This window comes from Gasterosteus aculeatus, chromosome 15 (assembly GCF_964276395.1).
Source record: "Gasterosteus aculeatus chromosome 15, fGasAcu3.hap1.1, whole genome shotgun sequence".
NCBI lineage: Eukaryota > Metazoa > Chordata > Actinopteri > Perciformes > Gasterosteidae > Gasterosteus > Gasterosteus aculeatus.
In genome coordinates this window covers 19330038-19351157 of record NC_135703.1, presented here as the reverse complement: position 1 = coordinate 19351157, position 21120 = coordinate 19330038, and the positions used below count along the sequence as shown (strand labels likewise).

At 42.2% G+C, this 21120-nt stretch overlaps 1 protein-coding gene across 5 annotated transcripts; it reads left to right on the top strand.

Annotated features, from left to right (window-relative positions):
- Window positions 1-360: 360 nt before the first annotated feature.
- Window positions 361-14763, top strand: gabrg1 (gamma-aminobutyric acid type A receptor subunit gamma1). Of its 5 annotated transcripts, XM_078089099.1 has the most exons (10): window positions 369-726; window positions 4492-4652; window positions 4863-4930; window positions 7315-7349; window positions 7446-7535; window positions 7811-7893; window positions 9151-9288; window positions 11307-11459; window positions 14110-14312; window positions 14387-14763. In XM_078089099.1, exons 1-10 carry the CDS (start codon window positions 692-694, stop codon window positions 14666-14668), a joined length of 1248 nt encoding a protein of 415 aa, XP_077945225.1. In that variant the 5' UTR covers window positions 369-691; the 3' UTR covers window positions 14669-14763. The 5 variants fall into 5 exon arrangements, with proteins under 5 accessions (XP_077945226.1, XP_077945224.1, XP_077945223.1 ...); XM_078089100.1 differs by lacking the exon at window positions 14387-14763 and adding an exon at window positions 12572-12615 and having other exon boundaries at window positions 361-726; window positions 7315-7535; window positions 14110-14225; XM_078089098.1 differs by having other exon boundaries at window positions 366-726; window positions 7315-7535; window positions 14438-14763.
- The last annotated feature ends 6357 nt before the right edge of the window (window positions 14764-21120 follow it).

Sequence of the window (21120 nt, the reverse complement as noted above, 5' to 3'; positions counted from 1 at the left end):
CATTACAGCTAAACAACCGCACGGATCGCTCTGCTTGTTACAGTCACCGTCTCAAAACGATACAGGTTCACATGTTATAGATCACATCAAGCCAAGACAACGTCATGCTACTTCCTGTCGATCAACAAATTAAAAGCACTTCCTGTTAGGTTAGCTATTCAAATAAGCAGCATTAATTCAATTTCTTATGGAATCAAACAAATATTCAAACAATTTACAACAATAAGGGAGTTTATCCCTTGGAACCAGGAAATACCAACGGGGCGGGGCTTAGATCCTTATCTTCTTCTGAAGATACTGGCTCTCCTCCAATGAGAATCCAAGGTTGGATTTGGATCTTAAATCTCTCATAAGTGAGTTAAGCCGTTTGCAGCAGTTTCAAACCGGATTCAGGCTTCATCTGCAGACACACGTTGGTGTGAATAATGGAAAAGTGACTATAATGAATCTACCAGCATCATTTAGACATCATGCACCCAGATGCTTGCGTCGGGCAGAGGACTGGAGCAGAGTCAGCATCCGGCACGTCTCCCCCTCCTCCCCCTCACACTGTGTAAGCGTTTCTCACATCCCTCCCTCAGCGGCTATGGAGAAGCAAGCGGACGACCAAAACACGCAGACTTCTTCTCTCGCGGACAGCGTGAAGTTCGTTTGCCAGGTGTGAAGGAGAAGCAGCGGTTTGTCAGAAGCCATGAACCCCGGGATGCTTTTGGCACTCGGACTCTGGTAAGTGTGTAATGATGTGAAGCAGCATGACGGGAGCCGGCTGGCTTGGTCCACGGAGACACATGTTGTCCTCTCCATTGCACGTCCTTCATTGTGACTGGTGAGAGAGTTGTGTAACATTGTGTAACTCTACTGGGAAATGAATGACTGGTGTTTATTGGGGGAACACCGCGTTTAGACTAATAACAGAGGGTCTGTCACACAGCAGCTGAAGCAGAGGATGCTTGATTTGACTACTGGGGTGATTCTCAGAATGCAAAGACTTATTGATTCATTAATCAGTAACAATCCCTCAGGGTTCCCCTTCGTCCTGGGGAACAAGTTACAGATGGTACATATTTGATCATGCTACGCCCTGTTCGGAGCAGAGGGGAGTTGAAAAGGCTTTGTAGTGTTTCACCCTATGACGCAGTGACTGTGGAGTCAGCAGATGGATGAACTCTACAATAAACAGTCTCAATGAGGTCCAGGTCCCCTCATGTCCTCTAACTAAAGTACTGTTGTAACACTAGTCTGCACTCCAGTGTCTCTGACCTCAGATTAAACGTTACGATTTCACAAAGGTGCTCCGGAAATGGGGCGTGGCTTATCTCCTCGGCTTTTGCCGTAAAGACACTTATCGTTTCCACCATGACAATAAATAACCAGCGTTTCTGCTCTTTATTTGTTGTGTGAATTACACAAACGTGTCGTGTTCGGGTTCATGACGTCATCCGTCGCCGCACACAGCCGGAATGTCAGCGGCTCCACCAGGAGGCGCGTCTGGATGACTGCGGCTTCAGGCGGACCAGCGGCCGGTCTGATGACGGTCTGTGTGTGTGTGTGTGTGTGTGTGTGTGTGTGTGTGTGTGTGTCTCCGGTAAGCGGACGTTTCATAACGTGTGTTCACGCGGTGGCAGCTGGACGGCGGTGATGACGAGCGGAGCATCTCAACGCTGATTGGCTCTCGATAGACGTGATTAAACAATCACATGTACTGATAAATGTGTATACTTACATCCGTTCTACCTTTTATATTGTCTTTGTTTTTTACTTTTATTTTTCTTGTTTATTGGTATGTATGGAGAGAACAGAGACTCAAGTCATATTATACATACATAAATAGCGAATAAAGTCAATTCTGATACTGAAGCAGGAATTAAGTTAGGGGGTGTGGTTTATACGAGGACAAACCCATTCTCAGAGATGACGTAATAGAAAGGAGGAGAGCAATGCAGTATAAGTCACGTGTGTGAGAGGCCACTTTGTAGCTTACTGGGGAACACCAGGCTATAAAACACATTAAGAATCCAATGAAATACTGTTTTATGTGACTCTATTTGTGACTCGGCTTGGTTTTGATAGAGAATAGACATCCTCTGATGTATTGAATCTTTTTGGTCAATGCAGAACGGTGGGGAGGTGGTCGCCTCACAGCAAGAAGGTCCAGGAGTCTGCATTGTGTCTCCGTGGGGTCTCTCCTGGTACTCTGGTTTCCTCTCACAGTCCAAACACGTGCTCTGGGGAAACAGGGCCCAGTTCCTCATACGTGGTTAAACAAAGTCGATCAAATGTCCCATTATCCAGCACAAATTACCCAGATGATTGACATCAGGCTATCTCGGTTCCTCGCAGGTGGATTGGCGTTTAAACCGTCTCGTTAGTTTGAACCAGACTTCAGTCATCAGGATAATTGCGTGTGCGCGTCTTACATCAGAAGGCGGAAGAGTCGATCACCGAAACCAGTTTTGTTTTAACAGTATAGCGGCAAATAAACTTAAAGGAAGACCGTCCTTTTTCTCCGCTGACGAGCAGGAGATGGTCATGAAGGCATATGAGGAGATAACATGTTCATTTGAATCATTTCTGTCAGATGAATTTAATGTATTATACATATTTCACGTTGTTCATTCTGTACGTCCATCGCGGTCTGTCCGTCCCTGGAGGACCGTCCTGTGTCTCTAAAGGTTTCTTCCCTTTATTCTCCCCATCAAACACCTTTCATTGTTTGGGGAGTTTTTCCTGTCGATGTGAAGGGTTCTGGACAGAGGACGTCACATGTGTTCACACTGTAAAGACACATGAGGCTAATTTGCGATATTCCATCCATCTTCAGCCGCTTATCCGGGGTCGGGTCGTGGGGCAACAGCTCCAGCAGGGGACCCCAAACTTCCCTTTTCCGGGCCACATCTACCAGCTCTGACTGGGAATCCCAAGGCGTTCCCAGGCCAGTGCAGAGATATTACATTACAGGTCATTTAGCAGACGCTTTTATCCAAAGCGACTTACATTACACTTTAAACACGTGGCTTTTTCACATTTTTGCCCGGGGAGCAATTAGGGGTTAGGTGCATTGCTCAGGGACACTTCGACATGGAACATGGGGCAGCCTGGACTCGATATAATCTCTCCACCTGGTCCTGGGTCTTCCCCGGGCCTCCTCCCAGCTGGCCGTGCCTGGAACACCTCCCTAGGGAGGCGCCCAGGGGGCATCCTCACCAAGGGCCTCATTCATAAACGTTGCGTACTCACAAAAGAAGGCGTACGCCGCTCTCTACGCAATAATTGGTATTTATAAAAAGAAAACTTGACGGAAAAATGTGCGGCCCTTCACGCAAGCTCGGACCCATGCGTACGCACAAAAACGCGTGAAATGAGAACCGTCGGCAAATGCAAGAAACACGCAAACGTGTGTGAAAGTGTGTAAAACCTTCCAGATGTTCTCTGCATCGCAAAACCATACAGACAGGACAGTATGAGAGACAGTGTGTGAGAAAGTATGAGAGACAGTCTGCGGGACAGTATGAGAGACAGTGTGTGAGAAAGTATGAGAGACAGTCTGCGGGACAGTATGAGAGACAGTGTGTGAGAAAGTATGAGAGACAGTCTGCTGGACAGTATGAGAGACAGTGTGTGAGAAAGTATGAGAGACAGTCTGCGGGACAGTAAGTGAGACAGTCTGTGGGACAGTAAGAGAGACAGTCTGTGGGACAGTAAGTGAGACAGTCTGCGGGACAGTAAGTGAGACAGTCTGCGGGACAGTAAGTGAGACAGTCTGTGGGACAGTAGGTGAGACAGTCTGAGGCACAGTATGAGAGACAGTCTGTGGGACAGTAGGTGAGACAGTCTGAGGCACAGTATGAGAGACAGTCTGTGGGACAGTAAGTGAGACAGTGTGTGAGAAAGTATGAGAGACAGTCTGCGGGACAGTAAGTGAGACAGTCTGCGGGACAGTGGACGCTCGGCTGCAGCGTGTGGTGTTCATCACGTAACAGGGAAATCTTCTTGTGAATAAATGATTCTGGTCCTCAGCATCTGTAGCGCTCGTACAGGACGTCATGGCGGCTAAACGGGTCTCTGATCTGGGAGAAGTCTCTCCCTATAAAACGTTCATCTAACTCATGTCGCTCCTTCATCAATGAGGACTGATGAACTGATCCAGCAGCTCAGATGAACCGGAGCAGCTTCAAGTTTTTCAATGTGTTGCTGTGGTGATTTAGACAAAGCTGCTTTGGGGAACCGAAAAGCCTGAGCTAACTCAGTAAGCCACGTACGAGGAACAGGGCCCTGGTGTGTGATTGGTTGTTTTTCTGTGTTAGTGCGGTAAAGAGGTAAAGAGAAAAAACTCTCCCAACCTACCTAAAGTTCATGAGTGTGATATAGGGCTCAGCCTAAGGCAAATACCATTCCCTGCTTTATAACAAAGGGTGCCTGTGTCTGGGGTTACCTTTTGTTACAGTCAATACAAATTTGAAAAATTCAACTCTTTCTTCTTCTACTCCACAGTACAGCATTTGGGTCCAGTAAACGGGAAGAAGAAGACTATGAGGCTGTTCCCATAAATAAGACTTGGGTCTTATCACCGAAGGTCTACGAGAGCGAGGTGACTTTGATCCTGAACAAACTTCTGCAGGGCTATGACAACAAACTGCGACCTGATATTGGAGGCAAGTAAAGGGTATCTTTGGAAATATGCTTTAGCTCAAATGTGTCCAAAGAGTATGGGTTACTGCTGAAGTGATTTTCATTATCTACCACAGGAGGTAGACGAGGCTCTCAAATGAATCCCGACTACATCAGTGCTAGGGCGATAGAAGAACTTGTGCTCAGGCCCAAAAACAAAAATGGTCACTACTGTGTCTTCTGTTATGTTTCAGTGAGGCCAACAGTGATTGAAACATCTGTGTACATCAACAGCATTGGACCAGTGGACCCCATCAACATGGTGAGTCTTCCCCTTTGCGTGGTATGATGATACTGTATATTCCCCTTTATTAGTGTAAAACAAACCAGAATGTACATGGAAAAAAATATGTTTTACCAGTTTGTATTTTGACATTCATTTTATTTTGTAGAGCCCAAAATCACAAATGAAGAATTGGCCTCAAAAGGCTTTACAGCCTACCTATACACATCCAACATCTTCTGTCCCGAAACCCTCAAATTGGAACAGAAAACACTACCCTTAAAATGAAAAGAACCCTTCAATGGGGAGAAATAAGGAAGAAACTAACCAGTCCAGTAAAGAACCAAAGTCAGCAATGTTGGTTCATGGTAACAGTAATAGAAATGTGACCAATATTAATAACGATGGCCAGCCAGGTCCAGGAGGGCAGGGGCAGTAGGGCCATGGTCCAGATAGAACCACAATCTATGAAAACCTGTGAGGCAAAAAAGCCTCTGTGGGAGAAACAAAGCTAGTGATGTGCATTCATGTTGAAAGTAACAATAATGGGACCAAAACTGTAAGGTGTTTGATGCGTTAGGTGTCCACGGTGATAGACAAGAGTCAGGACCATGATCTATGGAGACCTGTGAGGCGAGAAAGCTCAAAAAAACTCAGGGGAAGAAGCTGAATCAGCGATGTGCATTAATAAGATGTGAATTATTGCAGAAGCTGAGGAGGAGAGTGGAGCTTGGTTTTTTTCCTCTTGGATATCGCTTATAGTTGGGGCTGTCTCAGGTCCTCACCTGCTTGAGTTTCAATCTCTTCGCTCCTCTTTTGCTGCTTCTATCACTGCTGCCAAGAGCTCTTTCTACCAACCCAGAATTGAGGAAGGTCGATTCACGGAAGCTCACTGGTTCTACAGGAATACAAGCAGAGAAACAAAGGGGTTCAGCGGAGGCGCGTACTTGCAATACCTCACACTGTGCTCGCTGCGTCAGTCTGCTCTTATAGGTCTCCTCTCTCGTGGGTGTTCCGAATTCTGGTGATTGGCTCCGGAGGACGCGTCCTTCCTCGCAGGTGTTCAGAATTCTGGTGATTGGTTCCGGAGGACGCGTTCTTCAGAGCCCCCTTGCGGCCTCCTGCCGCCACTCTGGGGTTGCGACCTCACAACGCTCCTCCCTACCTGCAAGAACTACAGTAATTACAGTACCTCTGCCCGTACCATCAGATTTACAAGCAGTCCGCTCCTCCGGTCCTTTTGCTCGGCACCGCTTAACAGTTTCCCTGACCTCTTGACGGCAACACAGACTCTTTTAAGACTAAAACCTTCTACTCAGGAAAGCGTTTTTTACTTTGTATTAAATGACTGTATCATGTATCATCAATGAATGTATGTGTAGCTATTTCTTTTTTATTATTCAGATTCTTTTCAATGAAAAGAAGCAATTTCAGCAAAATAATCATAACCCAGCTCCGGCGCAGGCTCATTTAAGATAGATAAACCAACTATACTAAAATATAATGATCTCATTTCTTTCAGAATTTGCAGATGAAAACAAGCCCAAAGAATCTAATTGATACGAATGAATAGGATCTATGTACTGTATCAGCGTATGTGTAGGTGAGCATATAGAACTAGGAGTTTTTTGTGTGTGTGAATGTATATCTATATGTGATATATCAGTATATATCTGTTGCTCATAATCAAAAACATGATCAATTGAAGCAATGAAACATGGAACATCCAGAAGTTTATTAAGCGACAAATAAACCAACCAACGGCTCGAGAAAATCTAAATAAATGATTCCCGTCTTCAGCATCAATAACGCTCGTACAGGACGTCATTGTGATGTTATGACGGGCCTTAAAGATCTCTGAGAACTCTCTCCTTCATCAATGAGAAAGAGAGCTGCCTTTTTTTCCTGCGGGACTGGCGAACTAAGTTCTGTTTTTCCATGTGTTGCTGTGGTGATTTAGCCAAACCTGCTTTGGGGAACCGAAAAGCCTGATCTGCGTCATCTTCTCCTGAAAATTACCACACACAAAATAGGGAAGAGCCGCAGCCCGTCACACTCTCTAGCCCAAAAATAAATGCCATATTTCTTCTGGGAATGATTAAAGTAGACTTTAATAAACTATAGCTCTGTTCTAGTCTTCCGACCACTCCCAACACGTTAACACCAACTGTCATCCTTCACCCATTCACACCAATTCATACACTGATGACAGGAGCTACCATACACAGAGCCACCTGCCCATCAGTAACTAACATTCACACACTGCAGTCACAGGAGAAACGTTGGGGTTAATCGTCCCAAGGACATATTGAAATGCGGATGAGCAGAGTTGGTGATCAAACCGCCAATGCCCCGATTGAAGGACGAAAATGCTCTGCACTCACCCAAGATTGTTAAAGTTGTTTTTCCTAAATCTGTTACAGGAATACACCATTGACATCTTCTTTGCCCAGACATGGTATGACAGCAGATTGAAGTTCAACAGCTCAACAAAGCTGCTCATGCTCAACAGTAACATGGTAGGCAAAATCTGGATTCCTGACACGTTCTTCAGGAATTCCCGCAAATCTGACGCCCACTGGATCACCACTCCCAATCGTCTTCTGAGGCTGTGGAGTAACGGGAGAGTCATGTACACGTTGAGGTATTTCAGTTATGCAACCAGTTTATGTACCTTTTTGGTAGCTATTTGTACTTTTGAGCTATCCTCAAAATAATGTGTTTTTCATGCGGTGAATTTTTATTTTGTATTGTATAGTTCCATTTTGTGTCTGGATCACTAGGTTTGAGTACATTATTTTTCTACATTGTTTGGCGTAATTACAGAAGAAACCATGAACTGCCTTTACTATTTTCGGTCAGGGAGAAGACAACAATGCTAAGACATGTTTTTATCTGTCACAATTCTGTTTTTGTCAGGTTGACTATTAATGCGGAGTGTTACCTAAAGCTGCATAACTTTCCAATGGATGAGCACTCGTGTCCACTGGAGTTTTCAAGCTGTAGGTGGTCAAATATTTGCTCCAACGACTTTTGAGCTCCTCATCTCGACTTCAACTTTTGGAACTTGCAGAGAAGCTTCTTTGTGGACTGTGACTCAGCCTTGTTCCCTCTCCTTGCTATAAGGCCCATCTGCTTGAGGCTGCCCGCTCTCAGCCTGTACCAACCTATCATATGCTCCCTCAGCGGACAGGTCACACAGTCACATTTTCTCTGTCAGACTTTATGAATTATGCACCTTTCTCCATCTGATTCATGGTGTCTGTGTCACCCTTCATTTGTCTCTTGCATGTCTTTCATATTACACACGCTACTGAAAAAGGAAAAGATTATTCCATTCAGTTGAGTATAAATCTTAGGTATACTATTGACACACTAAATGTCATCAAATGACAACCAAACAGAATAAATGTAATAAAAAAAGACAGAATGAAATTAAGCTTTTTTAACAAAAATACAGTAATTGATAAAAGGCATAAAAAAGTAAAAGTGGCTCATGAGGAATTATCCCTTTGCAGTTTTGCAAATGATTTGCTCGCAGCAGCAGTGGAAATCTTTAAAAGATTGTGATTAAATTAAAAGTCAAAGCATGTGACGTTAGCACCCTTGGACGTTGTCCTTTCTTCTACTAAAAGGCAGTATTGGTTCAGTTAACCATTAAGGTAACCTTTGCCCTAACACATTATTGCAGTGATTAATCGAATGTGTTTGTATTTGGCTGTATGGACCTTAAGCGTTGGCATATCAGAAAACCTTCATGAAAAATACTAAAACATTTGCACAGGTTACTTAAAAAAATTCTAGAAGTGAGGACTTGTTCAGAAAAGGTTTCAATGAGAATTTATATTTGGGAAGTACTGCAAGCTCAAGTCAAATAGACTGTGAATCTACAAATGGTGTACGAGTGTGAAAATGAACTGGCATTGTATTTCCTCCAAAGTACACCTCAGAGACACTGTGAGCACTAGCTCACATTTAGCAAAACATTGATCGACTACTGAATATTACAGGAATGTCTATCAAAGGTCATGATTATCTATCGAAGTAGTGCACTGACTGATGCATATGTTTTAAAGACCTCTTGCTCATTTCAATACATTCCATGACACTGGGCAGGTAAGCTTCATCTTGAATGCTATTCTTTGCTTGCCATGGTTCCATTTTTCTTATGATGTATTGCCTACATATCTTCATTCTGTTTACAAGAAAACGCTTTCTACGTCATGTATTAGATTTCTGTGTCTTGATTGGTTTGGTAGATGGTTATCCCAAAAATGAGATCAATTACCGGTGGCAGAGACGAGCAGTGGAGGTGGCAGACCAGCAGTACTGGAGACTTTACCAATTTGCCTTTGTAGGGTTGAGAAACACCTCTCATGTGGCGCACACCCAGTCAGGTGAGATATTCAGCATTGATATTACAAGAATGTAGACTTTGGATTAGATTTCGTATTTGATCTATACTTATGTATGTACAATTTCATATTTAGAATAACATGCATACTTTACTACTTAAAACCTGCAAAGGAATGGAGCTTATTTCTCAACAGCCTTTTTTGTATTTAAGAGCACAGGTTATTGATGATTATTTCGGATTTTTTAATACCAGCTGTCAAAACCCTGTCCTCACACCCAATCTAGCCTCTTATGCTTGGATTTCTGCTCAAACCATATACATATATCTGGATGGGCTATTCACTGTGCTAGTGATTTGGTTTAACGTATATATAGATGGCCTGGAGTAGAGTTGACTATTATTTCTGCCTTCTCTTTACTGGAGTGTCTGTAAAGGGCGGCTGTTCTTGCAATAGTGAGTAAAAGACGGTTGGGCCCTGGTATAGTATCATGTAATTCTACAAGTGGTGGTTGTGGTTTGTGTTTTTACAGACAATGAAGACTACTTGTGTTTTCCATTGAGAACAGTTACTTCATGGTCCTCCTATTGAAACATATAGCATCCAGCCATCTTTTCAACTCTTTGTTTAATGGAGTTGCAGCAGGTCCAGGCTGATACCTCTCAGTAAAGGAAGGCTTTGTGGTTCAAAGGTAATTTCTGGTAGCTGTGCAGGGCAGTAAGCTGCACTCAGGTGAGGCTTTGCATGCTAGTAAGGCCCAACAGGAGCTGTGGCTTTTTAACAGTCGAGACGTCACACTGTTTATTGCACACATCTTTGAATGAGTTGCAATCTCTAAGTGTTTCTAGAGAAATATGTTATAAATAACAGTTGCAGTATCTTAGAGTGAGTATGTTTGCACCTAGTTTTTGCGTGTCTGTGTCTGGAAGTTTCTCATCAGTCCACTCTCTGCACTTAGTACTGGTCAGCACACTGTCTCCCTATCGAATTCTCTGCGCTGTACCTTCTGCTGATGCCCCTGTGAACTTTCTGAAGGAGCTCATTTAACATGTTAGCAGGTATGACTAGCCTTGTACCATGCAGCAGGAGTCCAATGTGCACAGTCATGCCAGCAGTGATCCACTGGTTTCTGTCTGGCCAACGACCAAAGCAATATTTCATAACTGTTGGTAGAATGCTATTTGCAAAAACTGTCAACACACGCTGTGTTGTGTATTTCTCAATTATAAGGAGATTGTCCAAAACCAAATCAACGTAAATAAGTGCTTTTCACAGATGTCAGCATTGTTCTCTGCATGTCAGCCATCCATGGGTTCTCTCTGGAAGCCACATCACCTTGAAAAATGGTCCATGTCCATGTTTACCACAGTTGTGGGATTCTACACATTAAGCTGGGTGTTGTGTGTTGTTTCATTCCGCTTTGCTCCTTTTTCTTGGCTTCATGTAGTCCATTTGTCTTTTCTTTTGATTGATGTTCTTACTGTATACCTCTCTTTGTGAGCATAGCGTCAAAATCGCTGCTTAACCAGGCCCCATTTCACCTTTCAGCCACTTCTTCCGATTGTCTAGCCATGTTGTGTTGGGTTCTTTTCCAGACAACAAGGACTACTTAGGAAGGGATGATTTTATTGGTCAACAATACACTGATATTCTATTGGGTGGACATTTTGACACGGTTGTTGTTCAAAAAAATGTCTAAGAGCAGGAGAGAAATTCCATAGCAGATGTTTCACAGGCACACAGCCGTGTGAGAAGAATGAGTGAAGATGGTGCATCTGTGGAAGCAATAATATATCTCAGCACATATATAGTTTTAGCAGAAGTCCAAAGGTAAGCAGAGATTATTTGAATATAATGACAGGGTTTTGAGGAAGAGCATTAAAACATCTAAACTGAAATCATTTATTCGTCTTAAATTGCAAAACACAAGCTCTTGATTAAAGGTAGGAAATGACCTCCATTCAGTGGGATAAATTTCACTGCGGCTTACATGAACAGCTCACTTGTGCTTATACAATCAACTGTTTGTTTTTATATCTACCTTATTAATATATTTTCAGGGGAATATGTAATTATGACAATCTTTTTTGACCTGAGTCGGCGAATGGGATACTTCACCATCCAGACATACATTCCCTGCAGCATGATTGTGGTCTTGTCTTGGGTCTCCTTTTGGATCAACAAGGATGCGGTTCCAGCCCGTACATCTCTAGGTTTGATATGTTCTTATTTAATGTTCTTATTTAATACATACTAAGACATACTAAGAGTTCAAATGTGCCTCCTTCTATGAGTGGACATCGAAATATAAATTACAGTCATCTTTTACCGTTAAAAAATTGAAAAAAAAGTTGACTTAAACTAGCCTTCGCATTATGGTTTAGTAACTCTATTGGCCCTTAGCTGATAATAGGTTGGAAAGTGCACAGCTGTCCCTGGTGTAAGTCACTTCAGCCAATTGCGGCTTGTATTGTTCTGGTTAATTACGATATCTTCTGATGTGCTGATGTGTGGGTTTCGGGACAGAGGATGTTGCATGTGTACAGACTGTAATTTTAAATGGAGTGACGGAGCACGAGGGAACAGGCAACACCTGGCCATGAAACCGTCGTCCAAACAATTTTTGGTTTCAACATTTACAAACACAAACTGGGATCGATCTGGTACTTACAACAAAAAACAGCTCTGTGCGGTTTCTTTAATCAGAACCAAATATTCTAGTCTCTTCAACAGGATGCAATGATCAATGGTGTCAAACGCAGCACTAATTTCCATCAAGAACAGAAACCACTTCTTTGTTGGTTACAAGCACAATGTCATTCAGAATTGGGTGGTTGGTTGAGTGGGGATTAGCACTGTTACATTACATTACAGGTTATTTAGCTGACGATTTTATCCAAAGCGACTTACATTACATTTTAACCCATGGCTTTTTACATTTTTGCCCAGGGAGCAATTATGGGTTAGGTGTCTTGCTCAGGGGCAGACATGGGGCAGCTGGGGCTCGAACCACCAACCTTGCGGTTCCCAGCGCACCCTCTCTACCCCTATGCCCCTACGCCACGTTACCCCTGTTATCTCACAGCAAGAAGGTCCAAGGCAAGAAGTTCAAGCCCACCCAGTATCTTTCTGCATGGAGTTTGCATTTTCTCCCAGTATTCCGTTTCCTTCCACAGTCCAAAAGTCATGCAAAATATGTTAATTAGTGACTCTAAAATTTCATCAAGGTAGTTTAACGTGAGTGAATGTGTATTTGTCGGTATGTCATCTCCACAATGTACTGGCGACCCGTCCAGGGTTAACCCCAGCTCTCATCCGATTCTAGCTGGGATTGACTTCAGCCCTCCAGCGACCCTCTAAGGATAAGCGGTGAGGATAAGATGATGACTGGTTGTCTCTGTGCTACTAGGCACTGTAACTCCTGAAGGAATAACCTTAAATAAATCATTGTTATGTGGAAAATCGCCCACGTTCCACTATTTAGTCTAGGATGATGTGTGTTATCCTCAAACCCCCTAGTCCTCCTCCCCGCTCCACCCTTCTTCCGGAGACTTTGTCAACTACTTTACCAAGAAAATAGCTGACATACGCAATACACAATGTTTTATCTCATAATTTTCACTTTCTATCCCCTTTCTATAGTGCGGAAATGGGCTGACATAGTTGTGTTGATGCATCACTCCAGCCAATCCAAAGACGCTGGTTTGTAACCAATCAGGTGTAGAGACCATGGTGACTGGCTCCGCCCCCTCACTGTCAAAAAGAAAAACAGCGAGCGCGTAGAAAACACCTTCAAGCGCGAGCAGAGACTAACCTCGCGAGCCACCAAGTTCACGTTTCGCGAGCAAGCAAATATCTCGCGCGAGATGAACTTGCTCGCGAATGTTTGATTTACGCATGTGCATCAACCTGACTTGCGCTCTTTTGACAGTGATTTGCCGCCATATGGCTCATCCAGTTCTAACCACTGGTGCTCACGTACCGCGCTGTGAATGGATGGGGTCCAGCTCACATCCAGGACCTGGTCCAACCCGACACCCCGACCCGCACTCTCCGCTCTGCATGTGATAAACTGCTTGTTCCTCCTCACTGAGAGCAAAACACTCGACTAGATCTCCACTCTTTGCTGTCCTGCTCCTAAATGGTGGAAGGAGGTCTCTGAAGACATCAGGACCACAGAGAGCCTTCACATCTTCAGACTAAAGACACACCTCTTCACACTCTACCTCCACTAACACACTAACTGTAGCACTTACATTGGACTTATAATGGTTCTTATCTACAGCAAGTTGTAGATTGGCCTATTTGAGGAAATTGCACTTTCTAGTTTCTTGTTCTTCTGAGTTTGTGTCCTTATGGTTGAAATGCACTTATTGTAAGTTGCTTTGGATAAAAGCGTCAGCTAAATGACATGTGATGTGATGTAATGAGTATCTTGATTTGAGGATTCTCTCTGATTTCTAGATTTGGGGGAGAGTGATGCATTTTTCCAAATACAGATTCAACTGTTCTTAGGCAATATTATTAATAGATAGCTCCTTTGTGGAAAATGTGTTTCAATAGTCTGTACGTTGAAACATTAATTTAGTTACATTGTATTGACTTGAATAGTTACAAAGTTATTACCCGTTTCCTCATGGGTATGCCATTTTTTTGAGCTTGTGGTTGCCAGACTAAACCTAAAACTATTGCAATGTCATTTTAATACTGCGCCGTGTGGGCTTACACAATTTTGCTAGCTGGGACTTTGTTGAAGTACCAATCACTGCTATGATATTTCACTTATTTGTTCTATGCGTTGAAATATATGTAGATAAAAATTATACGATAGTCCTCTGAGCAATTTGTCTCTTATCCATTTAGGTATCACCACAGTGCTCACGATGACAACTCTAAGCACCATCTCAAGAAAGTCTCTTCCCAAGGTCTCCTATGTGACTGCAATGGACCTGTTTGTCTCTGTCTGCTTCATTTTCACCTTTGCTGCACTTATGGAGTATGGAACTCTGCACTACTTCACCAGCAACAGACAAACCAAGAAGGGCAAAGCCAATAACGTCACACAGGTACTCAACACATTTTCTTTCTCAGCTCGCTGAATATAAAAGCAACAAATTTAAATGTGTCGTTCCCTCCGCAGCAGAAATCTGTAAGCGTGTTAAATACCCATCCTGGCACCTCCTTGCTGCAGATGACCAACATTGTGCCCTATGACGAGGAAGGGGACTCTGCCTACGATTGTTTGGATGGAAAAGACTGTACCAGCTTTTTCTGCTGCTTTGATGACTGCCGCTCCGGTGCCTGGCGTGAAAACAGGATGCATGTGCGAGTTTCCAGGGTTGATTTTTACTCACGGATATTGTTCCCCACCGCTTTTGGCTTTTTCAATCTGGTTTATTGGATAAGTTATCTGTATCTATAAAACTAGTTCCTAAAAGCAGGACAACTGGAGATTAACATCTGCAAGCACTGCACTGCTTTGCAAACAAAAAACCTGAATAAAAGTCTAAAGCTAAATTATGACAAGGCCTTCTTTTACTCTGCATTAGATATGCGACCTCGCCAAAAACTAACATTGGTCATATTGCCCTTAATTCCGCCTCACCCTTTGGTCAAGGGTCAGCCATTGGTCATGAAGGACAGTATGAATATAGATGGTAAGGATTTATTCACCTTTCTTCCAACACCAAATTGCATGTTTTTTTGACATGACAAGGCATCTAAAAAACTAAAAGCTGAAAGATCCCATTTTTTAGGGCTCTTGAAAATAGCTTCAATAACTTGAAATGGGAATCATACCATTGTGGCTCACAGCTGTAGGTAATCTATACAACTTAATATTACTCAAATGCATGTAACGAGAGAGAGAGAGAGAGAGACTGATGAACTCAATTCATTTGTGTGCAGGATTTCCATCCAATACATACATTATATAGACATAACTCAATCTAAGAACATCTATGCGATAAGATTAAATTGTATTAGTGCAACTCATTTTGATAAAATACTTATAAAACATCATTATTTTATTCCAAACATTTTTTATTTGATCCCCTATTAAGACACATGAAACATAACGTAGTTCAGGCGTTTTTATTGAAGTCGGAACTGACCATCCAATATTACATATATTGTGTATTTCAATTATTGACAATGTAAATGAATATCAACTTCAAATTCAGGTCCAAACATTCCTTACACTTCAACATGCATAATCCTAAAAAGGAGAACAGGATAATTGTCAAACATCCCACCAAGCAAATGACAGTGAAAAGCATTGAGCATACAGCCTGTTACTTACTATCATACAGAGGTTTCCGCCAGAGCCTTGGTGATGCTGAGCAAACCATAAAAGATGAGATATATTAGAGAAGTGAAATGCTGGAATACTCCAAATGTCACAGGGAAGTCCATGCTTTAAAAAACGTACAGATTAAACATTTATCAATATACCTTTTAGGACAATACTGAAGGACCATATCAAATAAAAAAGCATTTCAAAAACATTTTACTACATGATCTTAATAAACTCTGTTTACTGTCGACCAGCGAAATATCCTATTTTACAAAACTTTACCATTAGCGAATTACATCCCTGAATCCATGATCACATGCATCAGATCTGGTTTAAGAAGCCACAATTAACAGTATGTTGACTCACACACAAAAACCAACATTCTGGGATTGCTGAGATACTATTGAAATCGTATCATGACTGTAATGTATTAGAAAATTGTAAAATTGTAGATTTTGGCTTTGACTTCAGTAACGTTTTTTGTTATACATTTATTGAGATGAATATACAGAAGTACTGTATAATAAGGCGTCAGTTAGGCGTTTGCCTTGTTTAATTGACAGCGTCAGCGCCACAATAACTCAATCTCACTTCTCCCTGCACAGCAGCAGGGAGGAGAAAAGACCACATGTAGAACATGCAGCAATGTGATTCAAAAGATGTTGACCGTAGAATAAATTACTCTATAATAGATTTAGAAAAAGCAAAAAAAAGCTGTCCATCAAGTAGGTGAGCCGAGAAAGTTTGCTGCCTGTGTAACAAACGGATTAATCGTGTTTATAATACACGTAGATGAAATCCAGTGTTCTGATTGGTTGAGAGTGAGTCATTATTGATGAGAGGGGGGGGACAGCCTCTTCAAATCAACTTTCCAAATCGGCTGGCGTCAATGACAGGATTCAGGCCTCTCCAAAACATTTTGTAGCTGCTCCAGAGAAGTCCCCACTTCTGACCCAAGCAGCTCCCCAAGAAGGAAAACTTGTAACTTCTACCCCCTTGAATAAAACGTCCGTGTTACAAGAGCACCAACAGTCCTCATGATCCCCAATCGATCGCTGCAACCGGACCGGTCGGTTAAACGAGACTGGAGGAAACACAGAAAGCCATCAACGCACAGGAAGGCTAAGTCTGGGCAGAAGTTACATTAGCATGTGTCGTTATTTGTGTTTTGGTGTTTACTGTCTTGTTGAACCAGAGATTGTGTGTGTTTATGAACTACTATCGCGCCTCACTGTTCCGAATAAGATCTGCTTTGCTTTTTCCTTCTTTCTTTGATTTCTAATTTACTAACACACACACCCGTAGTTACCTGCAGACAGGTGTAACTATGTGAGGAACACACGTGGTGAACACACACAGCCTGCTAATACCTCAGCCATGTGGTTGGTAGCTTAGCGTCCAGCTAGCTCCCTTCTTCGCATTGACATCTGATTAGTATTATTGGAAGTTAATAAAACCTGTTATACTTTAAGGAGCAGTTTTCTGTGATTTCTTTGCATCCGTGTGCTGTAATGCTGGCTGGAAACATCGTCAGTGTACAAACTCAAACCTTCAATTCCTTGCTCTTAATGAGTGAATATCAATTATGAGACTTGATTTATAGTTTGGTCATTAGTCCCTTTTTAGGGTGGTGCCTCGTTATATATTTATTCAGTGAATTATCTTAGTGATTATTAATAATTCTATTGATGTCAATGATTTAATTTCACACTAGCTATTAACCACCACATTACCCCTACGTGGCGGCCTGCATAAGGCCAATCCCAACAACAAGATTGTATTAAATCAGTGACTGCACCCCTCACAAAACATGGATATGAATAGCACACATTGTGCAAACGGAAACCAGCTAATAAGTACATCCACATAACAAAGTAACAGTAGCTAAGGGAATCATTGTAACGGGTGAGGTACGGACCCAGATGCAGTAGCAGTTCCTCTCACTAGTACTTTATTTTCCTCAATGCAAACAGTTCAAACCGTCTCGTTAGTTTGAACCAGACTTCAGTCATCAGGATAACCGCCTCACGTCAGAAGGCGGAAGAGTCGATCACAGAAACCAGGATTTGTTAACAGTATAACGGCAAATAAACTTAAAGGAAGAGCAGGAGATGATCATGAAGGCATATGAGGAGATAACATGTTCATTTGAATCATTTCTGTCAGATGAATTTAATGTATTATACATATTGCACGTTGTTCATTCTGTACGTCCATCGCGGTCTGTCCGTCCCTGGAGGACCGTCCTGTGTCTCTAAAGGTTTCTTCCCTTTATTCTCCTCATCAAACACCTTTCATTGTTTGGGGAGTTTGTCCTGTCGATGTGAAGGGTTCTGGACAGAGGACGTCACATGTGTTCACACTGTAAAGACACATGAGGCTAATTTGCGATATTGTGCGATAGAAAATAACATGAAATGAATCCTATAATGATGTTAAAGACTGACAGCGCCCCCTGGAGGCTACAAGCCCCACAAAGTATCACACACAAGTTAACGTTACGCGTGATGGTAAAATGTAACGGCTCATTTTAGTGCCTCGTCACTCTAATCAATCACATTATATCTATTTAAATGATGATCATCATCCAATGAGAATAAAGATCTCAACTCCTTCAGAGTATGTAGATGAAAACAAGCCCAAAGCATCAGATTGATACGAATGAACAGGATCTATGTATCAGCGTATGTATCATATGTATGTAGACGACCACATAGAACTAGTTTATTACATGTGTGTGAGAATCATTATAAATCCATCGTTCATCATCAGACATTTGATCAATTGAAGCAGTGAAATGTGGAACATCCAGAAGTTTATTAAGAGACAAATAAACCAACAGAACTTTACCAAGAGCACGACATGCAGCTGCTTTCCAGATGTTCTCTGCATCGCAGCACCGTACAGACATGGACAGTGTGAGAGACAGTGTGAGACACTGTGTGAGAGACACTGTGTGTGTTTATATACTCACCCATAGCATTATATTTTATTTATTTATTTACTTACTTGCACTATGTCGTCTTATCTGTCTTGTTGTCCATTGTCAAACTGTCTGCTGTTACGCACCAATCGCAAAGTCAAATTCCTTGTATGTCTGAAATATTTTGGAAATAAATGTTTCCTGATTCTTGACTTTCAAAATAATCATAAATTTAAAACAAACAGTTTTTAGTTATAATAAACAAAAATGTCCCTTACCCTAGCAGTTTGCCATGAAGACGATTTCATATTAGATGGCAACTTCCTGTTAGCCAGTACGAGCACTCTCTTGGGGCTTCTACAAGCTTACAAAATATTTCCATAGATGCATATCCCTATATATGTATTCCCAGTATCAACAAATTACACATCTCATGACTTTCCAATTTGATAATGAAACGTCCCGCTTATAATCTGTTTGATATATTCAACATAACAATGAGAATCCATTCACTGTCTGTTAGATTTCCTTTTCAGGTATTGTGCAACTTCTCAGTATGTCATATATTCTGTGAATGGATAAGCTGGAACGTTCTGCAACACAAGTCCCATTACCAAAGCCAGATGTGGACTCAGCAAACAGGCCATATCAGTTTAAAAGCAGACATTGTCTGAGATTACTAATACATGTCAGGTTCCATGTCAAAGAAGTCTTGTAGTGTGACAACAACTTAACTCAATGTAACACAAGTTCAGGAAAATTAATTAGTTTTCATTAGCTGACAACAGCAACAAATAGCTGCACACTTACTGCAATTTGTTCAAGTGCACATCAGAGGACTGTGGTGTAGTATCTATAACCTTATTAAGTACCTTCTACCTGTATTTAAGAACAGATGCATATTCTCAAGGGTGTGCGATATTAAGTTCATAATTATCCAAAGACTCCAGAATATGCGCATATAAGAGGAATGCAACTAGCTGGTGTTATTTCACAATGACCAAGGCGAAATGTAGGATTTGTTGACAGAGTGAGATTATGCAATGTTAGATGAGGTTATCCTTGAACACAGAGATGTGTTGATTCAACTCGATGGTCATTTTTGAGAATCTAATAACAAAATGACGCGTGATTTAGGTCCAATAGTAAATGACCAATGGTTTAATCCATTTTAAAATTTACAAAATGAGGTTAAACATGACCATGACAACATGCAAAAAAAATAATAAATCTTAGTGTTCTGTCACTGTTGTTTTTCCACTGCCGTCAGAATACTATGTGGGAAAATACACCATTGGAGGAGGGATCAATAAATGTGACACAGTGCCCTGAACTCTATTAACCGCCCTCAGCTGGGCAAACATGTAACAGTGACTAAGTCTGTGCAGTTGCTGTAACCTTATATAATGTTACGAAAGAGCCAGGTTGGATTGAAAGAGTTCATCCTCATAAGATCTGATGTTTGTTTGGCTACAGTTTGACCTTGTTGGTGATTTGACAGCATTGTTGTATTAAAAAGGTAGAGGCAGTGACACTTTTACATTATATGACATATCATTTAGCTGATATGGGGTCAGATCACTTTCAATAATTGCAGATGCGCACAGCGCAATTCACAAATATATTTGATATACAAATACACAGAGAAGGATTTACAAATACATTTCATAACTTACCGAGACTCTACTATAGCAGACACAATCTTATTGTACATTATCTGCCTGAGTCCACTGCTGGAATCTTTGCTGAGGCTTCCTGTGAGTATGAACACTGCAGCGTGACAGTATCCCATCTGGGATCATTACTTGGGTGCGTTTCAATGCCATCTACCAAAAGAGGAAAGGCTGAGGTTAAGCATAGCAAAGCAGTGGTGAGAAGGAAAGTGTCTGGGTGAGAGAGGGCAACCTTTCTTCTAGCCACCTCAGCATTGATTTGTTAAAACAATTAACAAATCTCAAAGAGGCCATCATGAAAATTGTTGTTTGGATGGAGGTTGCCATCTAGCCTAAAAACTACTGTCACCCCGCTGTTGTCTTCATTTTCCTAATGGAGAAGCTGGGTGACGCATAGGAGGAAGATGTTAAAGAGCACGGAGGCTAGTACACACCCCTGCCTGACCCCTGTGCACACAGGGAAGGAGGCAGACTCTTGTCCTTTTATTGTCACCCTCGCATTCATACCATCATGAAACTTAGAAGGGCATCCAAACCGGAGTAGGATGTCCCACAAAAGGTCTCTCTGCACAGTGTCTAAGGCTTTGGAGAGGTCAACAAAAGCCATAAACAGGTTGTAGCAGGAGTCGAGCTACCACCTTTGGGTTCGCGTAAGGACGCACGGAGACACGATTCTTCTGAGCAATGTGTTTTATTTAATTTCTCGCAGTGAGCAGGTTTCGCTTAGTTGTCCTCGGCTCGGCTCGGCTCGGCTCGGCTCGGCCTTGCCCCTGAGCGTCTGCTGCAGAGTCTCCTTTCTCTCCAGGTCCTGCTCACTGCTTTTTCAAGGGACACACAATCAGTTCTGATCACTTCCACCTGTGCTCCTTACTCTCCTTCCGGCACCGTCCCCTGAACCACTCCCCCCCCGAGCTGAGCTAACCACAACCCGCCACCACACAGGTCAAATTGCAGTAAGTGTGCAGCTATTTGTTGCTGTTGTC

Excerpts from the sequence above, each read along its gene's own strand:
- gabrg1 (XM_040199403.2), top strand. The coding sequence starts at position 692 with ATGAACCCCGGGATGCTTTTGGCACTCGGACTCTG. Across the intron at positions 4,653-4,862 it reads ACTGCGACCTGATATTGGAG|TGAGGCCAACAGTGATTGAA; the intron begins GCAAGTAAAGGG and ends GTTATGTTTCAG. Across the intron at positions 7,536-7,810 it reads AGAGTCATGTACACGTTGAG|GTTGACTATTAATGCGGAGT; the intron begins GTATTTCAGTTA and ends TGTTTTTGTCAG.